The 25,507-nt window shown below is 38.3% G+C and overlaps 1 protein-coding gene across 3 annotated transcripts in view; it reads right to left on the bottom strand.

Annotated features, from left to right (window-relative positions):
* The window catches only part of LOC113652724 (neprilysin), a 32,179-nt gene continuing 6,672 nt past the window's right edge, over window positions 1-25,507 (bottom strand). For all 3 annotated transcript variants that reach the window (XM_027161970.2, XM_047822653.1, XM_027161973.2), the window contains exons 3-23: window positions 24,586-24,621; window positions 24,131-24,292; window positions 16,440-16,523; window positions 15,970-16,065; window positions 15,761-15,879; window positions 15,265-15,330; window positions 13,421-13,555; window positions 11,764-11,865; window positions 10,892-11,028; window positions 9,554-9,647; window positions 9,173-9,301; window positions 5,999-6,097; window positions 5,635-5,712; window positions 3,896-3,999; window positions 3,644-3,702; window positions 3,437-3,556; window positions 2,970-3,103; window positions 2,283-2,348; window positions 1,395-1,490; window positions 633-709; window positions 1-551 (exon numbers count right to left, since the gene is read on the bottom strand). In XM_027161970.2, the coding sequence (XP_027017771.1) occupies window positions 452-551; window positions 633-709; window positions 1,395-1,490; window positions 2,283-2,348; window positions 2,970-3,103; window positions 3,437-3,556; window positions 3,644-3,702; window positions 3,896-3,999; window positions 5,635-5,712; window positions 5,999-6,097; window positions 9,173-9,301; window positions 9,554-9,647; window positions 10,892-11,028; window positions 11,764-11,865; window positions 13,421-13,555; window positions 15,265-15,330; window positions 15,761-15,879; window positions 15,970-16,065; window positions 16,440-16,523; window positions 24,131-24,292; window positions 24,586-24,621 (2,093 nt within the window). In that variant the 3' untranslated portion in view covers window positions 1-451. The remainder of the gene's footprint in view (window positions 552-632; window positions 710-1,394; window positions 1,491-2,282; window positions 2,349-2,969; window positions 3,104-3,436; window positions 3,557-3,643; window positions 3,703-3,895; window positions 4,000-5,634; window positions 5,713-5,998; window positions 6,098-9,172; window positions 9,302-9,553; window positions 9,648-10,891; window positions 11,029-11,763; window positions 11,866-13,420; window positions 13,556-15,264; window positions 15,331-15,760; window positions 15,880-15,969; window positions 16,066-16,439; window positions 16,524-24,130; window positions 24,293-24,585; window positions 24,622-25,507) is intronic.

Genomic DNA, 25,507 nt, shown 5'->3' with positions numbered 1-25,507 from the left:
TTTGTTTTTTTTTTTTTGTTTTTTTTTTTGTTTTGTTTTTTGTAAAATATTACAAATATCATCTAACCAAAGCATACTAAAGTTGCCATGTTTAAATGAATAGTGATACATCTTTAACATAGAAAATGCTACTGATCTCCCGGATTCACAGTTTGATTTGATATTAACATAAAAAGTTTTAAGTATATGACTATACTTTTACATTTCATCTTATAAACAATAAGATCACCACAGATCACATGATGATCTCTTCAGACTAAAATTAACTAATTAATTGACATGTAGGAGTGGATCTAAGGAAGCACCCCATGTCTGTACATGACTGAAATGCATCGGAGAAGACAGTCTACCCTGTGGAGAACATCAGACCTTCTTAGTCTGGGACCGAGGAGGTCATACGAGTGAAGTCAGGGCTTGTTAAATGCCCTTAATGTCCGTGGATGCGGCGTCATCACCACACTCGGCACATCTTTTCAGGCAACATGTAGTCATTTTTCTGGCACTTGAAAGCTTTGGCAAACTCTGGGAAGTTCTGCAAAGATCCGAGAACCCTGCAGGCAGAATCCAAATCGGATATTATTCAATCATTAGCTCGTAACTGGGAAAATCAATTTCTGAAATGACGGACATACCTGAATTTCCCTGGACTGTGGACGTCAGTTTTAATGGAGTTAACGGCGTGTTCGGGTCTATGCGTTCCACACCAGACCTGCAGAACCAACAGAGCTCAATGGGACTCATTTATCATACTCAAAACAATGAACTTATTCAGATCCATCATTTGTATAATTAGAAAAATGCGTTCAGGAAAAATGATCCACGAGAGAAGACACGCTAACGTGAACCTCAGCTTCAAGTCGCAATTACATTTGTAATAATGTCATAATATTTGTCATTTATAAATACAGGTACTGTACATTTTTCATATTTAAAACACATCAACAATACAAATGGAGTGGAATTTTGCGAGCTGGAACGGATTAATGGGATTTCAATTCATTTAAATGGGGAAAATTGCTTTGAGATACGAGCAATTTGAGATACGAGCGAGGTAACGGAATGATTTAAACTCGTATCTCGAGGTATTACTCTACTGTATGTCTATTAGATCCAGCATAATTTTTTTTTAACTTTAAAATTCATTTTACTTTCCACAGCACTTCTACAGTTTGTGGTGAGTTTGAGCCTCACAAAAGCTCAGTTCAGCTAAAGAAACATGTTGTCTGCGTTCCAAGATGGTCTTGTCCCGGTAATTTTGCTCCGGACATGAATGCAGTGTTTTTATGTTAAGAAACCACAGTAAAGAGGAACAGACTAAACACTGCATTAGTGAACGAACCCATAGTGTGTGGGTGTCCATGGTAGTGATTCTCTGTTGACTAAATCATTCTCACCTGAGCAAAGTTTAAGAAGAAGAGTTGCTCATGGTTAAGATCAATTCCAGGCAACGGAGCTTCCTTCCCATGCTTCTTGACGTGGTCCTGGTATGCCTGAAATAAACACTTTAATTAGCTGGAGGTCTGATTAAGAGGACCATAACCCTGCACGTTTCTTTCGTTGGGTTTATTTCAGTTTTCTGTGGATCTGTCCATCTGGTGTGCAGTTATTTTGGCAGAAACTGTACAGTATGTGCTCTCAGTTAAACCTTTGCTTCAGGCCATAGTTAAGACACTTTCAACGCAACCTGAGTGGGGGACATTATCCAAAATAAGAGCAGAATAAACTATTTCAATGTGTGTCCTGAAATGTTTTCCTACAAGGTCCTACTTTACAAACATTTTGTAATCGACTAATCTTAGACTGAGCTAATAAAAATGTTCAAGTGGGAATGCTATTGATATCTATTACTGTTTGCAGATGTCAACTTTCAATGCTTTTCAAATGTTTCTATAGCACAGCACAGCACTCGATTCTGATTGCCTATAAGGGCAGCTCTGATATTAGTACCAGATTAACATTTATGGCATTTAGAGTGATTTACATTTTTATTTCACTTTATACTGAGTGTTAAGGGCCTTACTCAGGGGTCCCACAGTGGCACCTTGGTAGACCTGGGATTTGAACTTCCAATGAGTAGTCCAACACCTTAAACACTAGGCTACCACATCCCCAAATAGGTTCATCTCAAAGAAAGAGTCTCCAGTGTTGGCGAACCCAACAGATGTACCAATCAGAAGTAAAGTGGTAAAGTGTTTTATTCTTTATGTAATATATGCACAGCCTTTTTTCCCCCACACAGCACCAGCAGCAAAGACACAAAGGCCACAATGTACTGCACTTACTTGATAAGACTGGCGAATGCCCCCATTGTCAGCAATATTCTCCCCAAGCGTGTTATTCCCATTAAGCTGAAAATGGAAAAAGAAAAAGATGAAAAGGAGATGGAAAATAACAGTCATTTGTAGCTCTTTTCTACCTTTTCTGAAAATCTCAGCTCAATTGATTACTCAGAAAACAATTTGAGGATAACAAGACAGCAAAGAAGGCTGGTAATGACTCAGCAGAAGGCACCAGCGGTGTAGTGACACATACAAGAGAATCTTCTGTGACTTCTTTAGGCCTGATATGACGATAAAGGAGTGTAGCACAAATCACTAGATACCCAAAAACATCGGTCAAGCAGCAACACAAAAGCTAAGTCTACGATTTCTGCTCACTGGACCCTTAAATAGATGATAAATTCAATTCATACTCAAATTCAAATTCAATTCATTCATATGTCAATTCATGATTTTGTCCAAATTATCCTTAATAATCCACACAGCACCATATTATTATTTTTTTCACTGGGCAAATGGACCAAGTGTGGCAAAAAGGTGCTATTTATCATCATTATCATTGTAACATTAGTACAACAACAAATGTTATCCCGGATTAAGATTTCTATGAACTAAATACAATAACAGGATTTCAGGAGGTCCAATAAGTACTCATTTTATGGATCAGTGAGTTCTATTATAAGATCATACGTTTTGTCCACTGGCCAGGTCCCAGGAAAAGGTGCTGTACTGGTCCACAATACATTTTGAGAGTTCCTGGAACTTCTGTGTTGAGGACATAGTCCACCAGTCCTTCAGATCTCCGTCTTTATCAAAGTTGCGGCCTGTTGGGGAGCAGGAGCAAATCACTGATCTGAGACATTGAAGTCGGGAGATTGATTTGTTATATATTGTTATTGTATTCATATCTGGAACTTTGAAAGTATTACTAAGAAGAAAAAGAAGTTTGTCACATGATCTTTTACCTTTCCATGTCTACTAATGACAATATCATCACATTCCCCAAAAATAACCCAAGTCTTGATTAAATCTTTGCTATTTCTGTCTCATGGACACTGCTAATGGTGTTCCAGGGTCTTTGGTTTGTCCATTTCAGTGAGCAGCTTTAGATTAAGAAGCAGACAGCTAGACAGTTTATATTAGATCAGGTTCTTTACCGTTATCGTCAAAGCCGTGAGTGATCTCATGGCCAATCACCATGCCAATGCCGCCATAGTTGAGGGACCAGGGCTGTCCTTTACCAAAGAAAGGAGGCTGGAGGATACCAGCAGGAAATACTAAGCAAAAAGAAATGGGAAAAGGCATTATTATTGTCAATGAAGCTATAAAAGCAAGTGATCCATTACTACTACATCTTTTACTACCTATTTGATTTCTGCTGGATGAATAGAACGCATTGACCACCGCTGCTCCCGAGATCCACCTTGGGGTTAAAACCATGACACGTTTACACGTTAATAAAGCCCACATGTCATGTTAATATTTTATTACTCTTCTTTCATTAATAGGGATTTTTATAGCAGGTACTAAACTTAGACAATGTCTGGCTATATTTGAAAGTCATTTATTACAGGGACAGAAACATCTCCAAATTAAATGCAGAAAGCACTTCTTACTCTTCCTTGTTCACTTTCACCCTCAACCTCTGCAGTTGTTTCTTCTGACCGAACGCCAGATTTTTCAGGATGTTCTCAAAGTATTCCTCTGAACTGTAGCTTAGCTAAAATGTTAAAAGTAAAGGTCATTTTTAATTCAAATAAAAACTATACTTGTTTATAATATATACAGTATCCATGCATCACACTTTACACAGTAAGTGTATTTATTGGTTTAGGACCCAACTGAAATTAAATATTACATTTATTATAAATGCCCATCAAAACGTGTTGCCTATATTTGGAAGGAAAGGAATCCTTGACGGTTTTTGGTTGATTCATTTGAAGGTAAAAGGTTATTGTTTTTTAAGAGTTCTGTGTAAAGCCTTCTGGTGTTTCCTTAGAATGACATAAAAAAAGAAGAGTGTTAAATATTCTGTTTTGTTAAACGACAAGAAATGAACTCCTCAGTATCTAAATAATTAATGGGTATAAGTAACACTTTTGTTTGACTGATGTACATCAGCTCTATATAATTATCCACTTATCCACTATACATCGCTTTATGTTCGTGTTAAACTTGATACGTTCGTTCTCAAACCTTCTGCGGCATGTAGAAATAAAGCTGTAGAAATAAATTTCACTGGCTTGTTTTTAAGAATTGTATAATAGGCACATTATTCAAATGTGTCCAATGATATTCTGGACATTTATTAGATTCAATGAGGTTTAATTTCAGAGCGTTCAACAAACAGAACATACAGTATGACTGTTCAAATATGACATTTATTAAGGCTTGGAGTAAAACCATTTCAGACAAACAAGCCAATAACTATAAGAAGCCAATAATAAATTGTTTTGGTAATTTTGGGTTTCACCGCTGTAACATTTTTTGGAGCCTGAACTCCATGACCATGCTACGCTATCAGGGGACCCAACTATGAGAACCACTGTTTGTATACGGACTGTAAAAGAAATCTCGGAGTGTAGGAAATTCTAGTCTTACAGAAACCATTTCATCAAAGCGAACTTGCTACTAACTTGCTACTAAACGCTGCACATTTATTAACGGGGACACGCAAACGAGAACACATTAAACCTATATTGGCTTCCCTTCATTGGTTGCCCGTTCATTTTAAAATTGGTTTCAAGATTTTACTTTTAGTTTTTAAATCATTAAATAATATTGGTCCTAAGTATCTTTCAGACCTATTAAAGCCATATGCTCCATCCAGAGCACTTAAGTCTGCTGGGCAACTGCTTTTATTATCCCCCAATGCAAGAATAAAAAGCAGAGGTGACCGTGCCTTTGCAGTAGCGGCCCCCAAACTCTGGAATAATCTGCCTTTGTATATTAGGCAGGCTCCTTCACTTGATGTTTTTAAATCACATTTAAAAACATATTTGTATGGTGCAGCATACAACGCATTATGAGAGTTACCTCAATTATTATTGTATTTATTGCATTTTTATTACTTTTATTTAGTTTTTATTATTATTATTATTATTATTATTATTATTATTATTATTATTATTATTTTATGCTTTTTAGTTCTATTGTTTATTATTGTTTGTATAGCACTTTGGTGAACACCTGCTGTTTTAAAAAGGTGCTCTATAAATAAACTGATTTGATTTGATTTGATTTTAATAAACCATTTTAACACAGTTTTACAGTAGACAATGAGCAATAAGCTCCGCCCTCTCATGAATGTTTGTGTTCTGAACTCATTATTATTAGCTAAAAGATTAGCGCTCACTTCTTTGTATTCCTCGTCCAGAAACGTATCGTTCATGATGTTTTCTGAGAATCCGATTCTCTCTCGAATAGCTTGAGCCTGCAAGAAATAAAACGGTATAAATGAGTCATATTTATTTAATTTGTTTATAGAATATTAGAAAGCACACAGACTTCATTTGGATTTCATTTATTTCTTTGGGTGAATTTCAATAGCCTCAAAGTCTGCAGATGACTTCTATTAAATATCACAGGAAGCGTTTGTTTGAGAAGACATGACTAAAGATTGACGGGGAAATGTGTTTCACCACAAAATGAAATGACTCTTGTATGATTTTGATTTTACAGGAAGTCGTGATTGTGCCAGAGATCAGAACGAAACTCGCCTTCTCTTTCGCAGCTTTCTTGGTTTCATCATCCATCCATGACAGGTCTTGTAGGTTATTCACAAACACCTCTCTGATGCCAGCGATCATCTCATCCATCTGAGCCAAAAAAGTACAGGACAGGATATTTATGAGGAAATGTTAGTCACAATGCCTTGCATAAATAGCAACCTTGAACTTTCCCACATTTTTGTAGTATTACAATATGCAATGGACAAAGACTTAACTGGGAAATCCCTAAATGAGCTGTTATCGAGAAGTCATATAATTAGTTGAATAGAGTCGACTTCTTTGAAATTGAAGAATCAAGCGCTCTCAATACAAACACACCTGTCATTGAAAATGAAGGACCTAACAAAGGACACAGTTCTGAACCATAAACCTATTATTAAAAAAGGTTTAAGGTCAGATATGAATGGTTTTAAGATTTAAGGGAAGTAACCGAGAAGAAGTCATTGAGAATTTAGGGAGATTCACAGTTTAAAGAGGAGACAATGCTCCTGGAGGAAAGAGTGATAAGGCATCACAACAAAACATCGTTTGTAGTTTGTCTGCGAAAGGGCATGTTGTGGACTAAAGACATGTGAGGAGAACTGAATGTTTTGGCCATCTGGTGAAAACTAAACTGGAGTAGAAAAAAGAAATAGAGCATAGAGAGCCTCGATCTGAATCTGTGACTGTAGGGTAGAGTACAGAGAACGTCTGTAGTGGTGCTCGGCCGTGACTGTTGGTCAGCTGGAATCAAGAGTAGTTTCAGTCTCCCTTAAAGGCAGGGTCTCTGATTTTTGAGAAATGCTTCAGAAAACTGTGTGGGGCCGATTAATAAAATTAAAAATTAAAGCAAAAATCAAAACAAACGTGTAGCCAATGAGCAGAAAGGGGCGGGGCTTGTCAATATGGGGCGGAGAGAGTGTTCAGTGCGCATGGGTGACATTAGCAGAAAGCGGTTTTAGCATTGATATGGAGGATAAAAACAAAGAAAGAAAGGCTTACGATAAGGACAAGAAGTAGGACATGTTAATATAGGATCAGCTTTCCAGCGCTGGAGAGAACTGAAGGAGCAGGAAGTTGGCCACATATTCACAGGTTGGAGTTTCCCGAGTCAATAACTCCTGAGCTAAACGCTGTTACTACACAAATAACACCTCTTTTCTATCGTAGTAATGTAGAGAGGCAGCTACAACCGCGTTTTGTGTAGTAACAGCGTTTAGCTCAGGAGTTATCGACTCGGGAAACTCCAATCTGTGAATACGTGGCCGACTTTACTTAAGACGCCGAGGCGCTTTTTTCCTTCTCGATAGGTGAGTGACGTTGGTTTTGCTTTGTTACACAGAACTAATATATGCCTTTGTCCTTTACATGATTATGCTTGTGTGTCATTTTTGCTTGTTTGTTTATCTACAATCGTATTGTTCTTCCCTTCAGCTATGATAAAGACACATTTCTTTCCATTAGTTGTCTGGGTTACGTATGTATGTGTGGGGCGGAGCTATAAATACAGGGGTGGAACCCATTTGGGTTAGGGGCGTGTTTGTTTTGGTGATTTCAAATGTCAACATTGGCTTTCAAAAATCGGAGACCCTGCCTTTAATGTGTGAATTGTAGGCAAGACTTATTAATCTATATAGAAGGTGTACCCAGTTCAATATACAATACATATACAGTATATGCAATATGTTTATCTTGACTCCTTTGTATATAACGTTAATGAGTGATCTTAACAGTAGAGGCAAGGTATCATCAAACGATACCATCAAACCGCAGCAGGCCAACAATAAAGTATTTTACAACACCAGTTTTACAGGAAACGCTTAGAATAACAGTTCGATCACAACAAGCTAAAACATGCATGAGATTATTCGAGCAAACTGTGAAGTACAAACAAATTCTTCAACAGCTGACAGACGAGCTTATACTAGTCAATGGGTTCTAGACTCCAAACAAAAACGAGTCTCATGAATGTCCGTGATGACGAAAAGGGTCTGTGTCTCGACATGCAGTGATATATCCGTTGGATGTGATATTTGTCAAGCAGGACAGATGAGGACAAAAGAAAAAAAAGAGAAAATTGGACTCAAACTGTAGATCATATAATGAGATAAGTTCTACACTCATGTCAATATTGATATAGGGTAGAGTTTACATAGTAAATCGGATTAGTGTGTATATTTTCATAGACTGAGCTGCTGGGTCATTATTTACATAAATGTATTTGATCTGGCTCATTTATTTGTTTGTCAGAACGAGAAAAGAATTACATCGACATGCCTTTCGGTATGCCGTGTACTTCGTTGCTTTCTAAGAATCGTTTCACATGTCTCGGTTAAGTTTGGACAGCGAATGTTTGTTTTCCTCGAATGCTTATAATGCTGTACTACTTCATATCGTGTTTTGATTGGACTCAACAATGTTTAGATTTCTAATCTGTAAAACCAGAGGCGATGGCTCGGCTTTCCCAAACTTCACCTTTAACAGAAATCCATATGTGTATGTAATGTATGTCTGAAATGCTTATCGATTTAATAAGTTCACCCCTGAATACATGGATCAGAGTACACCGAAAAAATACAGGACCGTGTCAGTCAGTTGAAGAAAAAATATTGCGTATGGTTGACATTAAAATGTGATTTCATCGTTCATCGTTTCTACTAAATTTAATTTAAACATTTTTTTAACAGTTTTGACAAAAAAAAAAACATTAGTAACAAATTAAGAGCTACTATCCAAGCCTCACAGTTCATCCAGAGATTAACAATGATTAACAAAAATGCTGTCGCATGGCACAGAAATTAGCCTAGGGCAAAAAAAATTGCTCTTTCTCCGATTTCCAATCTCATATTTATCTGCAAGAAGATCTGAACATGGCCCTACATCAGAAGTGTATCTCTGTGCACTGTGTTGAGGAAAAGTGGGCACACGCTAGTCGTCCTGGGGCCTGAAGAAGGCAGTGATTAATGGTGTGTTAAGTGTCTTTATGACAGGTGGTACGGAGCTTAGCTTACAAGAAAACGAGGAAACGAATGCAGCAAGCGTCAGCCTACACATAGCTGTGTTTGCTGCACAAACATGTTTTCCAAGAGCTGTACAACAGTCTCCAAATGACACCAGGCTAAATGTGAGCACGAAACATGGACACACAATTACCGTATAACAGCTAGTTGAGCCACAACTCACCATGTCCTTACTGTCTCCAGCAAAGGCTTCTTCTACATACAGTCTGCCGACAGCATTCTCCATGTTGCTGTTGACGTAGACCGCACACTGCCTCCATATTGCTGCCTCCGAACTGGTACCAGAGATGGCCTGAGAGAGGTCAGAACATGAGAGAGAGAGAGAGAGAGAGAGAGAGAGAGAGAGAGAGAGAGAGAGAGAGAGAGAGAGAGTGAGAGAGAGAGATGAGAATATATGGCAACATTATGGGCTAGGAATGTGGACAACTTTCAAATTTTTTTACTTCCACTCTGGTTCCTCCAGAGACATGAGCCCAAAAGCCGAACGTAGTAAAGCCATCAGTCCACTATCAGTTACACAACAAGAACAAGTGATGATGCAAACCTTTTTAAAAGCTTTCCTGGTGTCTCTGTACGCTCTGCTCAGGCCAACCACCATGTTCATAGCGAAACGCCACACGATGTAGTTCTGGACGTCTCTGCACACAAAAACCCATCCAGTTGCAGAAAATACTGCATATAGACGATATGTTATATAAAGGCAGTTCTATGACAGATCTACGAAAGTGCAGCTGCTTTTACACTACCAACAGTGATGAGGTTAAGATGTCAATAGTAAAGAAGTTAAGCTGCTGATCAGAAAAGTGTGCGTTCAAATCCCAGAGCTTTGAGTAAGACCCCTAACCCTCAACTGCTCAGATGTATAAAATATAATTACAAATATTTAGATGAAATGTAAGTTGCTCTGTATAATAGGGTCCAAAATGCCATGAACCTTATGTATATCTAAAATTTTGGTTGTTAAGTTTCCCAAGAGTAGAGAAGTCTTTAAACAGACCTGGTTAACCCTAATGACGGGGAAACGTCTGGCTAGAAACCTTTATTTAAAGCCCTGTTCTGGCAGAATGTTGTCATGTTTATGTATCACCTTCTAAGACAATATCCCAAATATGTACTTTAACAATTAAAATTTTCAGACAATATCTTGATACTTTAGAAAGTTGTGGCTCAAGTGGTTAAGGCCATGGGTCAGGGTCTAAAACCCAGCACTTCCAAGTTACCACTGTTGGGCCCTTGAGCAAGGCCCTTAACCCTCACTGCTCCATGGGATCTGTATCATGACTGACCCTGTACTCTGACCCCAACCTCCAAAGTTGGGATATGTGAAGAAAGAATTTCACTGTGCTGTAATGTATACAGTATGTGGCAAAATTCTTCTATACACATCAGATAGAAGCTCCATAATCCTTATCTCGCATTCATATCCAAGCCAAGACCATTTGAAGGCTCTGTTCATTTTGATGGAGCAGTTGGTGTTGAAGCTCAGAAGCTCCTGTATATCCAACTGATTGTATATGACATTATTTATGATCGCACTCTCTGGTGTTTATGGTCATTTATATTCACACTCTCTCGTGTCACCCAAATGAGGATGAGGTGCCCTTTCGAGTCTGGTTCCTCTCAAGGTTTCTTCTTCATACCATCTGAGGAAGTTTATCCTCTTTCACAGTCACCTCAGGCTTGATCATTAGGGATAAATGGGGATAAATACAAATACATTCAAATATAAGACCTCTAACCATTATTAAAAGTGCTATGTACTAAATAAAATAAATTGACCCAGCATACTTTGATCTTGTTTGATTAGGATCTTCTCCAGGTATGAAGCTGCCTATCAGGGTATGTTCAGGATAGTTTTTGGAGTGTATTCTAAGTAACTCACCTCTTTGTGTACTTAGCCAGGACAGGGTTGAGCCTCCTCAAGTAATTCGGGGCATAAAGGATGACTTGCTCACTGTCCTCAATGGGAAGGTTGATTGCATCCATAATCTTATTAGTAAAATGAGTCCAGTTAAAAACCTGGAAAGGAATCGACAGTCTGAGGCTGAAAAGTCTTTAATTAACACCTCAAAATTATTCTGCTTATAGAAAAGTTATGAGGAAAATCAACCTCAACTGATCATTCACCTTGCTGTATGAATTACACCCAGATATATATATATTTTTATTATACTGAGCATGATTTTGGATGGCTACGTCGAGGTAAGGTACGGTAAGGTACGGTAAGGAAAGGTACTTTATTGTACACGATATAGTTTTACAATATACAATACAACAAACTCTCAGACAGCAACATGGCATAAAGCAATGAATGAATTTAAGTTAGATGTATTATTGAGCTGTAGAACCTAGAATAAAAATATATTCTACATTTTAAAGTGACATGGTGCACTGAAGTGTGTGTCACAGAGTATATTTTAGTCATGAGCAGGTCTTTATTTCTATATTATAATAGTGGTGACCAGCTGCTGAGAACATCTGTATGTCCAAATATTATACTAAAACATCTGTCTTAAAACAGATACCATTCGAGTGATATTCAATTTATTACTTTTTTTTTCGTTTGTGACCATTCATATATTACACAAATGATATTTTTTATTAAATATTATATTCTTATACGGTTGAATGCTCTGATTATGCACATTGCAGTAATCATATAAAGTCATATAAAACTCCCTCCTCTTGCTTGGAGACTTGCTGTCAAAAATCAATGAAACATAAAATGCTCAGATAATAAGGTGTGTTTCGTACTGTTTTCTCGAACTCGAGTGTGAAGTTGGTGTTGAGGGTCTCCAGGGGCATCTTGTTATAGAGGAGAACAGGATTGTTTCTATCTTCTGGTGTGTCTGTAGCCTGCAGGAACAAGAACAAGCAGCAGGAAGAAGGTTTTTGAGGAGAAGCGATTAAGGGAAATCCATATTTTTTCATTTTCACCCATCTGTCCATCCAATGAAGCGATCTTAACCTTTGAAATGTTATGTCTGAAGTATCTGAAGTATTTCCTTTCTGTAATCATTGTACTGTCTAACCAACAGGAGGAAAATAATCAGCAAGTCCTCAAGACTTTAAGTCATCTTACCCTGAAGCACTGTGTTAATGCTTACGCTATTATTTACAGAACTTCCTGCATTAGCTACATTTAATATTGTGAAATATCGATGAAACAAGTTGTTTCCTGTTCTCACTTAACATCTGTAAAGAGTCATAACTGTCAGATCCGCTGTTATAAAGAACCGATCATTACTGTGAATACGACGGCGCTGTGCACGTCTACACTATCATAAACCCCTCTTATGCTTTAAGCCCAAAGAAAGCTTCCTGTGTCCGTATAAACACCGTATTAAACCTGGTTCTACTTCTTCCAGGTTTTGGTTTAAAGCTTCTAACGCACTTAAAAGACTCCGAGGCACAAAGTGAGCTCTGAGTGAGAGCAGAGCCACAGAAACAGCAGATGAACGTGAGAGCCGCAGAGCGCAGCATCTTCATCTCTGACTTCATCTTCAAAAGAAACATGAAAGATTTTACAAGACCTAGAGTCCAGCCATGTAAAAATACAGCAGGGGAACTGCATGTTGGCTTTTAAACAGGCAGTTAGCAAAAGGTTCAGTAGAGAGGAATAAAATGAAGGAAAGGAAAGAAAAGAAAAGAAAAGAAAAAGAAACTGTCTAGAAGGAAAACCCTCATATGTAGAGTTCTGCATGGAACCACTGAGCTTTAAATGATGATTTTAGTCTACAGTTAAAGGGAATTGTTCTGTTTTGCTTCATGAATGGAACCCAGTAAAGGTTCCTTTTGGGGTTTATTGAGAGAAGTGGTGAACTGCTAGAGAACTGGTTTGAAGGGTTTATTGAAAAGAACTCAATGATCTTTGAATCCAAGTTAAATCGTTCTGTTTACAATCATTTAGCTATTATTATTATTATTATTATTATTATTATTATTATTATTATTATTAAGAAAATACAGCAAATTCAAATGGTATAAATGTACTTCAAAACTGTCTAGAATTTTGATAGCAGCGAAACTCCTCCCACTTATTGAAGAGTTTCATGACTTCCATGTGATGGAAGCCCCATAAGAGATAATACTCCAAAAAAGTAATGGCACCCATTTCACTGTTTTCAATGTTTTAATATTAAACCTTAATTGTTCTCCAAGGGTTCTACGTAGAACCTTTTTTTTCCGGGGTTAATGGCCAAGTACAGAACCCAGGGTTCAATAAAGAACCCAGAGCAACCTGTTTTGTAAATGTATTAGTTTTGTATTTACAATTTAGTCAAGCGGTTACATTTGATTAGTTTTCTGATCAGTAAAAATTGTTCTTGTGGCCAGACACAGCTTTTTATTATGTAGTACCAAAAAATGTATAAATACAAACATGGAAAATATAAGATGAACATGTGCTTACATCAGAGATCTCCTTCTCCATCTGCATCACTATGGCCACTTCCTCTCTGATTTTTGTCTCGTTCACCTCCAAGCGTCTGTCTTTACGCACCAGCGCAGCGAGATCGACCATAAAGTTCTCATATGTGCTACAGGCCTGTGAACAAAGAGCAACACACTACTGAGAGGTGTGTGTGTGTGTGTGTGTGTGTGTGTGTGTGTGTGTGTGTGTGTGTGTGTGTGTGTGTGTGTGTGTGTGTGTGTGTGTGTGTGTGTGTGTGCGTGTGTGTGTGTAAAAATGTTAGCAGGGTGGATATGCTTTTAAATTATGAACTAGATAGTATACACCTCCTGATGTTTAGCTCCCCGGTTATTTAGGAAGCATTCCAGATCTCCCATGAGGCGTTATACCAGTTAATTGGGCTTATCTTTCCCCCTCCCTTCCTCTGTCTATCCTCTCTGACTTTTCCGTCTCTGCTCTTTCCCTCGGGACACTTCATACTCTCTATGAATATTTATCACTTCGTGTTCTTTTATCCGCTACGGCGTGTCCTGTGGGACGGAGCTAAAGTGTGTGTCTCATTTCCAGTCGTGTTTGTACTAATTACCTGCTGGACCTGGAACACATTAGAGACGCAGATCTAATCTGAATAATCAGATATCTGTGTTTAGGGTCCAGACACAGTGGAAAACTAGAGCGAAGGATGACGGATAAAAAAACATGCAAGAGAGAGAGACGATTCAATTTAGCAACAAGTCAAATTAAATTCGGGACCGACTGTTCCGAGAAAGGGCGAGACATCAGGGTGATGTCTTTCATGATTCTCCACAGACCCTACAGTCTAAACGACGAAGAACTAAGACAACATATCGTCATATCTGCCACTCCATTGACAGAGAGAGTTGATGATGCAAACAGGGTGCCAATATTTTTGTACTAGATTCAATTCCATCAGATGAATCATTTACAAAATCATTTGCAAAATTCAATTGAATTTAATTTCTTTAGCACAGACATAAATCTAAGAAAAATGCACGTTTTCTCTTATGAAGTGTGTTATCTCGTCGTTTCTTTTTATTTAGCATAGAATTAGCAAATATGCAAAAACAATAAAAAAAATGACACTTCATAACGATTTACTCAAAATACATGTTTAAATTAATCCATCATTTAATTTCAAGCTAGAATTTGTGTAACATTTTTTGCGACGTCAAACATGTAACAACATCGCGACGGCGTTGAAATTTTCATTTCGATCCATACAACAAAGCTTCCTGTTGATCATGTGACTTGTCCAAATGTGGAATAGCCCAAATGATTCAGGATTGAATGAATGTTCTTAAACGACAAAGAAAAATTATTGTTGATCTATTAAATAACGCACAACTCGCAGAAAAGAATGTTTCAAGACTTTTTTTATTTGTTTTATGAGTTTTCATGCTTAGATTTTAACTTTATGTTTGAAGTGAGCAGAATCGTGACAAACCTTCAACATTTCTAAAAACAAAGGTTCCAGGTGGAACCAAAAAGCTGTTTTCCAAAAAAAAGAACCATTTTTGGTTCCCCAAAGTACCTTTCAGTAAATGGTTCTTATGAGAATAAGCACCATAAAGAACACGTTTGCTGTCTGAATAAAGTTTTTGTGTGATGAGAACGTTCCAAGGTTCTTCATAGAACTATACAAAGAACCAATGAAGAACCTTTTTTATACCAGTGACATCAGAACCTGCCTGTTGTTGAATTCGTCAGTGTCCTATAGCTTTAGGTACACTATAAATCTGTAGGATATACTGTAACAGTGTGTATCTGTGCTAGAAAAAGAGAAAGGAACTGAGACAAAACTTTGGTCTAACAGGTGAAGTTACCTCTTCATACGGCCCTGTGCAGGTATAGTAGTCTCTGGAGGGCAGGCCAAGGCTCGGCTGGTCGAACTGGTGCAGAGAATCAGACAAACACACACAGAAGTACCATTCATTCTAAACAGGAACTCAAAGCGTCGACAGAACCGGGAAAAAAGTATCAGTTACCATGATTTAAATAAAAAAAGACACATGTAATCTCTTCCAAGTTTCAATAACAGAGAGACTATTTGTTCATGGAGATTTTGAGATTGTGAGTCTTTGGCTCTCTCGCAAAGTGGTTCTCGTTGTTTAAATAAAGTAGAGCCGGCAAAGTGCCATAGGACTAAAAGCTAAAAAAAAAAGAAAGAAAGAAAAGGTAAGAAAAGAAAGAACAAGATAAAAAGACACTGCATAAAAAAACAAAAACATAATAAAGGATAGCAAGGGAGTTAAAATACTGGTAAAGCTGAGGAAGTAAAGGGAAAAGAATAACAAAAAGCGGCTGTATGTGAACACTTACATGGATGATGTGGGAATTGGAGTCTCGGTCGTCTGTGCCGATAAAAAAACTTATTAATACTCGCTTCCCGTATTTCTCATGCAGTCTGGCAATGGCATCTTCTGCCCTCCAGCTGACGCCTAAAAAGAGGATGTGACTGATATAAAAACATATTTAATTCACTCTGTGATATAGAATCTAGTACATAACATAAGAACGTAATCAGATACCAAACGTGGTGTCCCAGCCATCCGTCGCGATGGGCCAGTCAAAAACATCTGGCAGCATTGAGATCAGAGGTGTCCCAGCTCTCTGTTCAATGAGACCTGTCATAAAAACACACCAAACATTGAAAAACCTGCACCAACGCTCAAAGCAACCTGCTCTGAATGCTGACAACACAATCTGACAAAAGTCTGTGTTCTTATCAAAGCTTAAAAATCAGACAAACCATTTTTTCAAGAACTTCTCGAATGATACAGTTTGCTTTGGAGTGGTGAGCTTCTTATCCCTCATAAAACATTAACCCTCTCTCATCTTATACCTAATAAATATTATTCAGTAAATACCATGAATTCTTCAATAAGTGGAGTTAAGCTAATAAGAAAGAGACATTGCTGGGGTGAAAAAATGGAGTTGTGTAAGTCATGAATTTGGTGATCGGTGATATAAGACTTTCCTCCAGGAATCTCACACTCACTTTCATTGATGCAGGACCTGTAGAGGGTTTTGGCTTTGGCTAAAGAGCTACTACCACTCAGGTTATCATCTCTCTCCAGCACACCTGTAGGTAGAGAGAGAGAGAGAGAGAGAGAGAGAGAGAGAGAGAGAGAGAGAGAGAGAGAGAGAGAGAGAGAGAGAGAGAGAGAGAGATTCATAAAACAGATCCAGAAGGACCATAAAATAAGCTTTTTTTTCCCCTCACATTTCCATAGAGGTCTCATGAACTGGCGAACAGCAGCCATCACAGTCCAGATGTTGAAAAATATTTCTTAATTTGTTATATATTAAAAAGTGCCTCTTGCCAGTGGCTTTGACTGACCTGCTGTTTTCCTGTCATTCGGAGGAAATGATGCCGATGCTTAATCTTAAATTATACAGTAAGTTGCTCAAAAGCTCCTGGTTACACAATTCCACTTAACTCTATACACTATAGAAAATAATATAATCCCATTGTCTGGTGTCACTCAGATAAGTCTGGCTCCTCTCAGGGTTTCTTTCTCATAGATGAATAGAATAGAAACCTTTATTTTGGCACATCTATAGTACAGCACAGTGAAATTATTTCTTCACATATCCTAACTGAGGAGGTTGGGGTCAGAGGTCAGGGTCAGTCGTGATGCAGGGCTTCTGGAGCAGTGAGGGTTAAGGGCCTTGCTCAAGGGCCCAACAGTGGCAGCTTGGTAGTGCTGGGCCTTGAACCCCGATCCTGTGATCATCAACCCAGAGCCATCACCTCTGGCTCGATCATTTGGAATAAATATAAAATCAAATTATTCTGAATATTTCTATCCATGTAAAGCTTAAAATTTATATATATAAATTTATATATAAATGAAATGAACTTTGAATTGAATTTCAATGTTTGGGGAAAAAAAATACATGAACCAGGAAAGATTCTTTAGCAGATTTTATAAATGATGCATCTGTTGGTAGAAAATCAAACATTATCAGAGGATACAGAAAGGTTTTCCACACACGTTCAGAGTTTCGAGTAATAATAATATAGCATGTTAAAAAAATAAAATAAAAAAACAAAACACTTAAAGCCAGATAGAGAAAAAAAATACAGTTCCTGTATCTCATCTATTTAAAGTCTGGGCCACTGGTAACATGACCCATGTGACCCGACTAGAACCAGAACTAATCGGAAACTCTTTACTAACGATGAAATATCAGTTCACAACTCATTCGCTTGAAGTAAAACCGAAAGGAAACATCCTTAAAGTGAATAAAGTAATAAGTAACTCATGTATTCTGCATACACACACACACACACACACACACACACACACACACACACACACACACACACACACACACGACATGTCTTCCCAGCCTCATTTCCTGCTCACTGCATGATTTTATTTCCAGCACTGAGAGTTAGTACAAAGTTGTTGATTATTATTTTTTAAGAGCGCTTGCCAGCTGATCAACCGACCATGAAACTGCTGAAAGTCGGAATGAAAATATAATATACAATACAATACCTCAGCAGTGCCAATGATCATTATATATGTAAAGATTTTAAAAATATATACTTTTGCTTTTTTTTTTTTTACTTCTTGCTCGTTCGTTCAGGGCTTGAGATTGCTTTTAATTGGGCTTGCGTTAGAACGCTTCCGGGAAAAAAAAGGGCAAAGATCATGTGTGTGTGATGGGATTAGAGGCCACCCGATGTGTGTGTGGCTGGGTTTCCTACAGCTTCAAAACTGTCCCTCTCTCCCAGTCACGCTCTCAACCTTATGTCTTTTTTTTCATATTTGACGTCTATGACCAGTAATTAATTGCATAAACCAAATCAACGACAAAAACAAGCTTGCGAACAATATGGAAAGCACCGGATTTGAGACGAGCACTTTGGATTAACAGGTCTGGTTACTGTAGTTATATACTGTAAGACACTACAAAACACTTTGAGTGATGTATGAAGAGGTTACTGTAAGTACTACTGAGTTACTGTTACTGTTACGGTATTGATCATTTTTGTACCTGAGTAATTTTCGAAGCATTACAGTTACAGCACAAGTTGTACTTTTTGAACGTTCTGGAATTATTTTAAACAAGCTATTTCCTGTTAAATCCCGTTAAACACTCATTCCCTTATTTTCTCCTACTGAGAAACCTCAAATCTGTCTGTACTAAAGATTCTGATCGGTAAGCTTAAAGTTACAGCTTTACCTCGGGCCGCTACAAAAGGATGACACTGGAGACTCCTTCCAAAAAAATACCTGGAGAATCAGCATCTGATAGGAAAATCCCTGTGAATGAGCTCTTTGGATAGAAACGACATGGTATTAGAGTGACGAGCTGTGATTTGCCCTGCAGGTAGAACTACTACTACTACTATTATTATTATTATTATTATTATTATTATTATTATTATTATTATTATTATTATTATTATTATTCATTCATTCATTTTCTACCACTTATCCGAACTTCTTGGGTCACGGGGAGCCTGTGCCTATATCAGGCGTCATCGGGCATCGAGGCAGGATACACCCTGGACGGAGTGCCAACCCATCACAGAGCACACACACTCTCATTCACTCACACACTCACACACTACGGACAATTTTTCCAGAGATGCCAATCAACCTACCATGCATGTCTTTGGACCGGGGGAGGAAACCAGAGTACCCGGAGGAAACCCTCGAGGCACGGGGAGAACATGCAAACTCCACACACACAAGGTGGAGGTGGGAATCGAACCCCTGACCCCGAAGGTGTGATGCAAACATGCTAACCACTAAGCCACCGTGTTCCCCTAACTGAATTTCAATGTTTGGAAAAAAATAATAAAAATACAGATTTTAGCAGATTTTATTTTATTTTGCCCCCCTATTATTATTATTATTATTATTATTATTATTATTATTATTATTATTATTATTGGTAGTCATATGTCTTAGTTATGCTGTGAAATAATAAAATTCTTCTCCTTGACATCTGGTTAATGTTCACCCTCAGTATGAATGACAAATCCAGAGCAACAACACCAAACACTTCACATCCCTAACATCAGCTGAATCCCAGCGTGACCTTTAACTTGTAACTAATGAGTGAGACTCATAGAAATAGAAATGTCAGTATGGCAGTTTAAGGATTATGATGGCACACAAACGTTTATCCCCTTGCCTGGCAGCTTGTCAGAGTTTGCTGAGTTAATAGTGTGGTTCAGAGTTACACATCTGAAAGGACATGACACAGCATTCCTAACATAAAGTACATCCGAAACGCTTCTCGCTTCCTTGGAGGATAAGAATAGGACGCGTAATAGTACGCTGATTTACATACATCTCCGTTCTACTTGCTATCTTCTTGCTCACTCTGACTGTATGTTTGACTCATTTTTTTGCCTTTGCCTCGGTTTTATCGCTCGTTCAGCGGCATGTGCAGCTGCTCCTTGTCTCTCAGCGAGGTCCTAACATGCTTCGGTTTATTGCTCTCATACCTGAACACAGGGGTTGCTGTACCGCAAATAGAAGTCCGTCTACACACTCAAATCATACTGCACTTATTTCACAGAAAAGATACTATTTTAAATAAACGTTTTTATCGATGTATTTGATTTGTAATGGTTAATAACTGCCTGTTATGACCTATGATCCACTTTCCAAGCATTTCAGAGAAATTCTCACATCAACGATCCTGATCATCATTTTCAGAGCGGAATCCGAGTTCTTAGTTACGATCCTGTTTATCAGTCATTCAATCATTCATTCATTAATTCATTTTATACCACTTATCCGAACTTCTCGGGTCACGGGGAGCCTGTGCCTATCTCAGGCGTCATCGGGCATCAAGGCAGGATACACCCTGGATGGAGTGCCAACCCATCGCAGGGCACACACACACTCTCATTCACTCACACACTATGGACAATTTTCAGGAGATGCCAATCAACCTACCATGCATGTCTTTGGACCGGGGGAGGAAACCGGAGTACCCGGAGGAAACCCCCGAGGCATGGGGAGAACATGCAAACTTCACACACACAAGGCGGAGGCGGGAATTGAAACCCCAACCCTGGAGGTGTGAGGTGAACGTGCTAACCACTAAGCCACCGTGCCCCCTGTTTATTATTATTATTATTATTATTATTATTATTATTATTATTATTATTATTATTATTATTATTATTATTATTATTATTATCTGCATGCTGTAATTCTGTGGGTTTAATCCAAACCTTAAACATAATGACCATTTGGAAACATTGTGTTCGATCATTGAAATTTTCTGACACTAAAAGCTCCAATACAGTAAAGTGCCTGAATATAGAAGCCTTTATTTTGTCATTACAGCACAGTAAAAAATTTTATTTATATATGACAACTTTCTGGAAGTTGGAGTCAGAGCACAGGGTCAGCCATAATACAGAGAGAGGGATAGGATCCTTGCTCAAGGGTCCAACAGTGACAGCTTGGCAGTGCTGGGGCTTGGACCCTGATCCTCCAATCATTAAATACGATGGTGCACATTTTAATAATTAGCCTAACATGTAAATAGCTCTGTCGAAAGACTCTTTATAGTTATATAGACTGCAAAAAGTTGAGAACCCTTGGTCTAGACAAACAACACGATGACTCATGGTTACTAGAAGCACCGTGTAATAAGCAAGCGAGATAAGACGCATTTATGGACTTAGGCAGTGTTACTAACATCACATCAGTTGCCATATCATTAATATTACTGATACGGTATCAATTATCGTGTCCTTAACTGAAGTGTGATGTGTCAACAGATCCCAGAGTCTAAAAGGCATTTTAATATCTCTCATTCAGAATTCTGTCAATGATCCGGTTTCTTTTACATCCTTATTTGCCGCATGTAAAGACATGAATCATTGGAAGCCAGCCACGGCCCAAAGCTGTCACGATGCCAGCGCAATATTGTAGTAATCACAAACAAATACTGATCGATGCATAAAGGGTGGCCGAGGCAGCTAAGACCTAGGCACTCATTCCTTCTCACCCTCCACGAGAGCCTCTAAATATGTTCTTATTTCCACATCAAGTTTCTTTTTAATTCTTCAAAAGCCCAACGCAGTGAACGAGCTAACGATGGGATTTGGCTGCAGAACTTGTTTTACTGAGGAAGTCATGACCTCCTTGGTTAAGCCCCAGCCCCGAGTAATTATTTTCATTACACACTGTTTGTCATGCACACACGATATGTACTGTATTCCTCTGACATATAAGTGATTAGCAGGAACAGATGAAAAAAAAAAAAAAAACGCTGCTCAAATTAAATTAAGGTATGTTGAGTTGCCAAATGCATCATTTATTTAATTAGAACTTCTGAGCTTCGAAGTCGCTCGGTTGTTTTCATTTCAATATTACAGCCTGGTTAATACGATATTGCTAATTGCAGCAAATGATCAGTAACTGACAGAAGCTTTGTATAGAAAGAAATTTTTATTATTAGCAATAAATTATGATTGTTGATATAAGTTAAAGGGAAAAGGAAACTTTCTCATACTCCTTAATGGCAATGTCTGACTTCACTGGGAAAGTTCACTGGGAGTTTTAAACACACTACTTTATTTTAAAATTCGACGACTGTAATTCTTTCACTACCCGGTCGAAAAAGAATAAAATGTGACAGTCTTTGCTGCATATCACTTTGAATCAACAGTTCGGTCCAGACAGAAATCAGCCCCAGCCTCACACCTTCAAGATCATCTTTCTTACCATCGTTGGTGGTGCTGATGGACTCGGGTTTCAAGTAGCTTCACCCTAAATGCTATCACATTTCAACGAGTCTTCTATGCTCACCAAAATCACCTCCTCAAAGCTCAGACTCAAAGAAAGATCAGTCCATATCCGTGACACTTCCACATCACCGAACTGGGTTTGGACAACTGGAAATTCTGACTCATTTCACACAGATCTGAGTACCTTAGATGTGTGATGTAGTATGTAATTTATGGTTCCAGCCACAACACATTCATCTCTATTTTAACATTGTGAAGGAAATGGGTGGAAGTGGCTTCATCCGCTGATGAAAACGAGGCATCTAGAGTTATGGTCTGCTTCATGAAGATTTCAGACATTCAAAGAGAAGTTACTAACTCCATGTGGTCTCTGAGGACAACAACCTCCTTATCGATACACGATTGTCGGACTGCATCTGACCGTACAAAGGAAATTATTCATAATAACACTCTCTGGTGTTTATAACAGTTTATAATCACACCCTTCAGTGTCATCCAAATGAAGATGAGGTTCACTTTTGAGTCTGGTTCCTCTCAAGGTTTCTTCCTCTTCCATCTATAGGACTTTTTCCTCACCACAGTCACCTCAGTCACCTCAGGCTTGTTTATTGAGGAAAAATATGAACACATTTAAATATAAGTCTAATATTAATCTTGAATTTTTTGTTCTATATTTCTTATGTTCTGTAAAGCTGCTTTGAGACAATGTCCACTGTTAAAAGTGCTATACAAATAAAATTCAGGACATGTTTTAGTCAAATCCGTTGGCCGTTATTTTGATCAGAGAATCATTGTGTACAACAAAACCTTATCCAGATCTGATCTCCACTTGTTGCACTTTATCCAATATACTTTCCATTCTTGTTCATATTTAGTGGTGTGACAATCCTAACCAGGTGGTTACTAAGGACAAACAAATGAATGAATAACCGCCGTAAATATATCGGTCTTTCTTTGTTCTATGAGCTTCATATCTGACTATCTGAGCCTACGGATCTGCCTTTCAACATTTCTGATAAGCTTCCTGGAAAAATTAATTGTATGCCCTTCATTCATATCTGTAGCTCTATTTGTTTAGGGCATATTATCTGTTTGTTACAAATAATACAGTTGGGTTAGATTTCATGTCTAGTTGATAGAGAGTTTTAGTATAATATTCATAAAGGAATACTTAAATTAGGGGCACGGTGGCTTAGTGGTTAGCACATTTGCCTCACACCTCCAGTGTTGGGGTTCGATTCTCTGCCTTGTGTGTGGAGTTTGCATGTTCTCCCCGTGCCTCGGGGGTTTCCTCAGGGTACTCCGGTTTCCTCCCCGGTCCAAAGACATGCATGGTAGGTTGATTGGCATCTCTGGAAAAATTGTCCGTAGTGTGTGAGTGTGTGAGTGAATGAGAGTGTGTGTGTGCCCTGCGATGGGTTGGCACTCCGTCCAGGGTGTATCCTGCCTCGATGCCCGATGACGCCTGAGATAGGCACAGGCTCCCCGTGACCCGAGAAGTTCGGATAAGCGGTAGAAAATGAATGAATGAATGAATGAATGAATACTTAAATAAATAAAAAAGAAACCAAAAATGATAGATTCTGACCCAAGGCAGGATGTAGTTCACAGTACTGTTAACAGACAAGTGAAGCAACTTCAAACTTATCATTTCAGCAGTTACAACTTACAAAATCATCCACTGAAAACAAAAATGACCAACATGATTTCCGAAAAAAGCTCCATCCGATTTTGCTTATCATTAAATATCCACTGTGTCTTTTCTTTTGGTTTGGATATTTGGTGATATTTGGTTATATTTGGTTTTACTCCCAATCTAATCTAATCTAATCAAATCTAAACCCAAATGCCACACAGTTTGAGAGTAGCAGCAGTATGTGAAAAAGAACTAACTCTATTTTATTCACCACTAAACGCTTATTACCCACAATTAACCAGAAGGCAGGTACCTTTAAGCACAACCTCCAGTTCGTCCCTGAGGATGTCGAAGGTGCTGTAGCGTGAGCTGGTTTCAGGGATGATATTCTTTTTCAGCCAGCCTCCGCAGGCGTACTGGTAGAAGTTTTCACATGGGTTTACAGTGGGATCCATGTTCTCGATGAGACGAGATGCTGAAATGCCAAGGAACAGTTTCAAACTAATCTGTAGGGTGTCACATGTTATCCAGTCAACCTCCAGAATGTTCTAAATCTACCCTATTTTGTGATATAAACAATAAACTATATTGTGATATATTTCCATTTGGTCTGAATTGTTCTCTCTAATTTATTACTTTTACTTTTTATCAGTTTAGTATCGTTTCAGCTGTTGGAGTTTCCAACGTAGGAAAACACAGTGCGATCCAAGGTGTTTCGTGTCTATTTCATGTCTATCGATCATGTGATGCTCTGTAAAATGTGCTTACCTGAGCGTGTGCAGTCAGCCGTAGTGCAAACTCCATCTACAAGAGATCAAGACACACAAAAAGTCACTGTTCCAGAGAGCACATGGGTTAATGTATAATGCTGAGGAGGCAACGTTGACAAAAACACTATTAATAATTTAGCATAAATGCTAATGACTTATGATGATGAATAAGCAAAACTGAACCCTTCAGTCGTACATCAGTAAAAATCTTTACAGTAATGTTTCTATAGCATTTGGAATGTACTGGAAGGCAGAATTTCCCCTACCCCTTTATTTCCAACCCCATGGTTTATACCTACTGTTACCTCGTACTCTCACCTCCACAGCCCTACTTTTAACCTATGAGTGCCTTTTCTACGTACCCCTCAGGCTACGGAGGGTATAAAACGTGTCAGGGCATGCTGTTGTAGCAAACTAATCAATCTTAGTGTGTTGTCATGAATCTCAACTCAAAGTGTCCTGAAATGTTTTGTTCACCGAGACTGGAGACTCCTTCCATAGATCTCCTTACAGATAATCCCTATAAACCAGCTGCTATATTATTATTATTATGGGAAATAATAGTAATTTACTAATATTACAGAATTTGTTTATTTATACTGTATGTTCCTTCCTGGTGACCCTGGTGACCCTGATTGCCTAGTCCAACTTCTTCAGAGCTAAAATCATAAAACCATACTGTAATAGCTTCTTTTAGCAGTATCCTGTTTCAAAACCATCACTACTTCACGTCATCAACAGACCATAAAACTGTCTCGTTCTTCCATTACTGAGCGACGCCTCAGGGCTCTTTGAGCTTCACTTATCCAACCATCCAACCATACCTATCATTACTGACTCAGACGAGCAGCTTTCCTTCCTATCACACTCCTATTTACCAAGCCATTACCTGTTTTTACCATTTTATTCCCATCAATGAA

This window comes from Tachysurus fulvidraco, chromosome 13 (genome assembly GCF_022655615.1).
Source record: "Tachysurus fulvidraco isolate hzauxx_2018 chromosome 13, HZAU_PFXX_2.0, whole genome shotgun sequence".
Taxonomy (NCBI): domain Eukaryota; kingdom Metazoa; phylum Chordata; class Actinopteri; order Siluriformes; family Bagridae; genus Tachysurus; species Tachysurus fulvidraco.
The sequence above is the reverse complement of the archived record's forward strand: the minus strand, read 5'-3'. Positions and strand labels throughout refer to the sequence as shown.